The 7,122-nt window shown below is 37.8% G+C and overlaps 1 protein-coding gene across 1 annotated transcript; it reads right to left on the bottom strand.

Moving 5' to 3' along the window:
* Positions 212 to 1,336, bottom strand: LOC109949670. Its single transcript, XM_020565763.1, has 3 exons — positions 1,082 to 1,336; positions 496 to 531; positions 212 to 340 (listed from the first exon to the last, which is right to left on the bottom strand). Exons 1-3 carry the CDS (start codon positions 1,334 to 1,336, stop codon positions 212 to 214), a joined length of 420 nt encoding a protein of 139 aa, XP_020421352.1.

Raw genomic sequence — 7,122 nt, 5'->3', positions numbered from 1 at the left:
GGGGAAAAACCCCCCCTTTTTTTCCCCCCCCCCCCCCCCCCCCCCCCCCCCCCCCCCTTAAATTCAATATTTAAATCATTATGTTAGTGAAAATAGAATTTCGGATTTCTTTATTAAACTATTTTTTATCTTTCAAATATAGTTTCAAATGCAGGACAAATCAAGAAATGTGGGGAAATTGAAAACGTAATTAAAGGATCACCAGAGTATCTTAGAAGATCAAGGATGGCTCAGACCCGATCTGACTGAAAGGATAATCCCTCATGCTTTGACAACACGCAACCTCCCTGGCATTTGGGTGTCTGTCATTTTCAATGAATGACTGCTTCGGGAATCGGAACTAGCAATTCCCCATTTCAGAACTCATAGTCAAACCATAGGACCCAAAACCATCCAAAAGATATGCACGCAAGCTACAAAGGTCTATGGAACACAAACGTCTACAAACCTGTACTTAAATTGGATCTTAAAAGTGCACCGATTACAAAAACAGACCTTCAAACCAGAAACAGGACTTAAAACCACAAACATCTACAACATTACCATAAACAAACCTTGAATTAAAAACATTAAACAGAAGGTAAACTTTCCCTGTAAATAAAAACAAACAAAACCCAAAACACACTTTAATACCCATATCATACCATGGATATTTAATTTATTAAATCCAACAGGTCTGCCTACAAAGTTCGCGCTGGAAGCAGTACAACTCCCTCTTCCATTTGCAGGGTTCACAGCAGTTCCAGGTCCCATGAGAAATACAACTCCCGATTACCCTCACACTTAACGCAGTTAAGAAAAAAATTTCTGTCAGCAGTAAACTTTGCAAGAGTTGGAGGAGTCACTATGCTCGAAATTGTATACCTCATCAGTCGATTCATAATTGATGCCCTGCATGTTTGCATGTCAATTTTCTTCGTTTTGCTTAGATGGCACAACAATTCCATCGCATCCCCTTCACCCTCCGTAGGGTTCACCAGCCCTAACAAGCCAACAATGTAGGAGGATTCCATATGCCCTACCTTAGCCGCCACCCGGAAGTTGTTGCCTCATCATCTTTGAATATGAAGAATTGAGTTACAGCTTCTCTGTAAATGATTTCTGGATTGTTGTGTTCCTTGCACTTTTGCAAGAACTCAACAAGTTTCTCTTGATAAAACCCGTACCATTCAGGATGCCACTGGTACTTCTCTAGAGACACGATTCGCCAAACCTCAGGATCATTTAGCATTTCTACAAATAACTTGCATGTCCCCGCCATGCTGTACAGATCTTCAGAGGAGTGCTTTGCAACCAAAAGCAGCACCTTAAACCATGTCAAGTCTGGGATGTCCATCTGGTTTGTTGGAGAAGAGGGAGTGCAAAAGGTATGTGGAGGAATAATGAACGGTGTGTCTGGACAAATCAGGAAGAAAGATATATATTGGAACGAACCGTCGTCACCTAAACTATGGACAAAGACAACATTGGGTTTAGATCATGTATTATTGGCTTCGTTTCCTAACCAGTGTAACTGAAAGGACAGTTCACACACCTCGATGATCCAGGTTTTGGCTGCAAATTGGTCTTCTCGCGGCTCCATGCCTAGGTACACCTCGTGGGTGTTCGCATTTATGATACTACTAATCAACGTCAGCAGTCAAAAAATTAAATATACTTTTTATGATAATAATTATGCAAATATCACATCACTACTTATGGAGGTAAAATTCGTTGCATTTTAACATGACCATGTGAATAATTTAACAGCCAAGTATGAAACTAAATATCATATCAACGCACCTTAACAGTACAGAAAATGAAAACAGTGTTTATGACATCACCAGTTATGAAAGTAATCTGAATTTAACAGGAGCAAGTAAACAATTTCATCCTCTGAAATATGATATTAAAATGAACGCACCATTAACAGTAAAGAAAATGAAAACAGTGTTTTATGACATCACCAGTTATGAAGGTAATCTGAATTTAACATGAGCAAGTAAACAATTACATCTTCTGAAATATGATACTAAATATGAACTCATATCACCAGTAAAGAAACAAAAAAATGTGCTTGTGGTACTTATAATGCAAATATCACATCACAAGTTATGAAGGTAACTTACATTTGAACATGACCAAGTCAACAGTTTCATCTTTGCAAATATGATACTAAATACAAACGGTAAAGAAAATTAAAATATCGTATATGATACAAATAATGCAAATATGACATCACCAGTTCTTAGGGTAACTAAAGTTGCAGCTCCCCACTCGAAGTCAACATTGGCATTTTGGCGGGTAAAATGAAAATGGGGACTACTCTATAAATACCAATGTAAGAGTATTTTACCTCCCATTGCACCTCCACTTGCTCCAAACAAGCCTAAACTCAGAATGGGTTCCCCTACAAAAATCCCCCCAACACTTATTACATCTCCAGCAAAAAATGCAGAACCTTTGTCACAGAGGAATAATAAAGCTGAAGATGTTGCTGATGGAGCTGCGAAGTCCATAAACTTTTCATCTGAGGACCATGATGATGTAGCTCGGATCGGCAAGATGCGGTATGATGCGTTGATCATGGAAATCAAACGCCTGAAGATACGTCTAAGATGGTATCAAGAAACATTGGGGAAGGAGAAAAAGAAAGCGAAATTCCACCTTCGATCAGTCCAAATAATGAAAGTGAGGGTTAGGCTTGCGAAAGGAAAAGGTGATCGAAGGTTTAGTACTTCGAATGAGTCTGTGCAGATGAGGGAAGCAGAAGCACGCAAAGGGTTTGAGCTGTTCTGCGAGTTTGCAAGATGTGTTGTCCCAAGCTACAACTGGGACGGGATCGCCATGGAGTAAACTGTCGCTGGAGAAAGTTCATTTTGGGGGTTTTTAGTATTTTGTTCGGAACAAATGTGTGGTTCATTTTGAGTACGTTTTTTGGCATTTTGTGTGGGCTCCTGAAGGTGTAAAAACTCTGGTTTGAAGGACAACTGTAAACAAATGGGGAAACTGTTTTGGGTTTTTTAAGCGTACTTTTGTCTACATAAATTGTTGTGCTTTCATGAAGTTTGTTTATATTATTTTCTGATCACATATTTCTTTGTGTTATTTTATAACGCCTAAAAGGCATGGAATAGAAACAACATAGGTGGATTTGTTGATAATCCATGTATTTATGTCGCATAGTAATCAAGTAATGGAGGGTTGGCTTTATCTTGTTCGTTTAGGGATGGCAATGGGTTGAATCGGGGGTGGGTATGCCATTTCCATGGCCCTCCCCATTAGGGAAGAAAAAACCAATTATTTAACTACTATGTTGAAAAGAAAAAAGAGTAGTAAGACAACATAATGAATATATATAATACATACTTAGAAGACAATATAACAATGTTTATATATATATATATATTGGAAGTTAACTAAATAAATAAGTAGTGTGGCTTAAGATTTGTATACAATATAATCTAGTAATATAAAATATAAAACTTAGTCGATACTCTGTATGTTCATAGCATATTTATATATGAGGTAAATGCCCTTATGTGTTTCCATTTTGGGTCATTTGAATAAAATAATGCAGCTATACAAAAAAATATATTAGTAAATACAATGCTGAATAAATTTATTTGGAAGTCTGTTTTTGTTTCCCCCTTTTTTAAGTAATTGGGTGAGTTTTGAGATTTGAGCATTTATTTGATCACTTATATGGTAGCTAATTATGTTCGTAACTTGGCATTTTATAGGTTTGCTTATTGGTTTCAAATATATAATTTTAGCAATGAAATAACAAGAACCATATTGTGTCTGTCAATTGAAAGGAGAAAATATAGAAATATTTTTCCGAACAATTATATATGAAGCAAATGAAACTGATACTTGTGTTCTTATAAATTAGATAATGAACAGTAAGGAAGTATACTTCTAATTTTTGCAAAATATAATGTTACGGTTCAAAGGAAAGCAAGTTATCACCATATTCCAAAGATGGAGTGTTCACTCTGTATTGTCACATCAGATGAAATTAAGTACGAAATTGAGTTTTCATAATCACTTTGGATGATTTATAGCTTCCCCCAGTTTTGTAACGGCACAAGGAGCTGGAAGCAATTTTCCGGGTAATTTATCGATTTTTCTCCTATTTATTACCATTTTTTAAATCATTTTGCATTAAAAAATTTAAAACATAAAGAAATAACACACATGGCGACAGCTGACCGCATCCCCCTTCAGTAGGTACACACGTGTACGCCAGTGGCCATTGCCACATCCTTCCTTTCCGTGTGAATTTAAATGAATATTGCTATTTTCTTACAAAATTCATAACTAAATATACAAAAATTGGCAAAAAAATTCGCAAATTGCTACGAACTCATTCAAACTTGATAAATCAAAATTCAAGTGTGTGCTAACATTTTTACTAATCATGTGAGGCTCCTGTGATTAACTAAATCAAATACTCTGATTACTTTTAAAAAAATATATATTAAAGTGATGGGACAAAAGGAGAAAAAACGAAATGGAAAACTTCAGGACATAATATGTAAACGTTGTTTTATGCCTATGGGATACTCATGCCTTATATCTCTCTTTTCTTCTTTCCAGTCGTCTTTTTTGCATGCAAACCTTCAGCCGAATCCCTCAATCTGACGATTTTTTCAACATGTCTGCCAGTTCAAGCACCAAAGCGAATCAGGGGGACTCCGATGGCTCATGGGAATATGCCCCCGATTATCCAAAGTCCCCTCCACCACCGTTGCCTCTTCCAACCTCCTCCGCAAGCGAGGGGGACTCTGATGATCCCGCTGCGGAAATAAATGATATGAAGAACAAACTGGAACACAACTCTTCCTTGGTCCATTATTGGACTCAAAAGTGTGTCGGAGCTGAGCAGAAGTTGGCTTATTTGACTCGGCAAGTTAACAAAGCTCGTTACAGAAAAGAGAAGCAGAGAATTCGTGCCCAAAGAAGAAAGCACATAGTAGAGGATTTGCATATGACAGAGGAGGATGCTACGTACGGATCTTTGAGCATCCACGAAGGAGGCGACAAACAAGGCCAGGCAATGTTTGTGGCTTTCAACGGAGGTTTTGAGAAATTCCGACGATTCGCTGCAGATGTCCACAAAGATATTGACTGGGACGCCATAACCCCGTCTGCTGCACAGGAAATCATCTCCAGCGGTGCACATCCAACAGAGCAAGGCCACCAACCAGCAAAAGGCAACAATAATGACTAGTGATACCCATATCAATCCGTAGGCAATCCCTTAGCAATTTTTTGTTTTTGTTAATGCCCGATCTCGGTTAGTGTTTAAATGTGAATGCCCAATATGGGTTACTGTTTGAATGTTAATGCCCAATCTTGCTTATGTGCAGCTTATTTCATTTTACACTGCTATCAAACCTAGAGTTCAATCACAATTCGATCACTAACTTCTGGATTAGAAGCATTCATTTCGTAATAGTGCTCACAATTTTTTGTTTAATTCATTGTCGGTGAGGAGATAATTTGTTTCAAGATTCTCTGATACAGATATTCGTTGGTTGAGACTTTACAGAGACATAGTGATTGTTTCAAGATTCTCTTACTAACACATAGTCATGGTTTCAAGATTCCCTTGGATATTTTCATATTCATTGCAACCATTGCAAATTTGTGTAGAAAACCCCTTGCATGATTCCCCCAAACTCATTCTCCTTCAAACAAGGGCTTCAGGTTCTGAAAATTCCAAAGCCCCAGAGGGCATCCGAGACATCCATCTTCAACAAAAGATGGATCCGAAACTTCGAGTTACACCTAATTATTGAAAGCATGGTGCCATTCACGACCAAAAAAGATGTAAATAGGTATCAATAAATGTTAAAACTCCGGGACCATAAATGAAATCAAACTCTTCCAAATAGTTATGTGTTTAATAAAACATTATTCAGTATCAATGGACATGAGGCATTTACCTAAGATTCACTAACGCTTCCAGTTACTTTCAAAAACAATTCCAGTTACTTTCAAAAACAATGTAAATAAGTATCAATAAGTGTTCAAACTTCAGGACCATACATGAAATCAAACTCTTGCATAAATGACTCTGTCATAGTAGGTTCATTGTCCTGCGTGCTCTGAGTGGGCTGCAAATTCTCACCAACTGGACCACCAAGTTCTGTGTCGGAAGATGAAGAGCCGCCACATCAGAAAAATAATAATAATAAACATCAACAACATAAATTTCAAAGCACAATATAACACATATTCAGTTACGGGCTCGCAAATTTTGGACAACTCCGTCAATCATGATCAATCTTCCTACATTCAGTGCACCGACGTTTATGTCATTGTGCTGCCTGCTCTTTTTCTCCTTTAACTCTTTTCGCACGCCCTTTTACTTTCACTCGATGTGGATCTTTGATTCTGAGTTGGGGATAACTAGTTCCGACATCTCCATTGGGTTCTTCAACATGAGCTCTTGATGACACCAAACTTGTAAGCTTCCCACGAATGTCCTCAAAAGATTTTTCCAGCAACTCAAAACCTTCATCACACAACAAAGCCGAATCAGTCAAATCACTTGCAACTTTGAAAACTTTCGATCTCTTAACCAAAAACAAACCATCAACGTAATCGTTAACTTCTTTGTGATTCTTATCATATATTACACCGCTCCGTGCCCCAAAATTCAAATCCTTTGCAGCTGCAATAAGCTTTATCGGCATCTTTATCATGCACAAGCTCCTTCATCTGTGTCACCCCCGGATTTACCTGCTCACTTACTTTATATCTGCAGTGCGTCTCATCTTGCTCTACAAGTTCGAACAAGCATAAAAGACTTCTGAAGTCTTCCCTCTCAAACATTTCCAGAATTTTCCGAGTGTAAATGCGTCTCATTTGATGTTGCATTGATGTTTGAAATGGCAGTGGAGGTTTTTCATTGTTATCAACATGATCAGCCATTAACTCCTTGTGTCATTGTGAAGCAAGTGCTCTCTCAAAAAGTACAATGAATTACATCAATGTGTTTTTTCGGTTAATATATTGTTTGAAAAATGAATGACAGCTTTTGGCCCGTTGACTACTTGACATCTCAGCCGAAAACACATGTTTTACATATGATAGAACCCAATTCTCCCGCATAGCCTGAGTTGAGCTCAG

The sequence above is a fragment of the Prunus persica genome, chromosome G6, assembly GCF_000346465.2.
Source record: "Prunus persica cultivar Lovell chromosome G6, Prunus_persica_NCBIv2, whole genome shotgun sequence".
In the NCBI taxonomy this organism is placed as follows: Eukaryota; Viridiplantae; Streptophyta; class Magnoliopsida; order Rosales; family Rosaceae; genus Prunus; species Prunus persica.
Note: the sequence above shows the minus strand (reverse complement) of the source record. Positions and strands in the feature narration are given on the sequence as shown.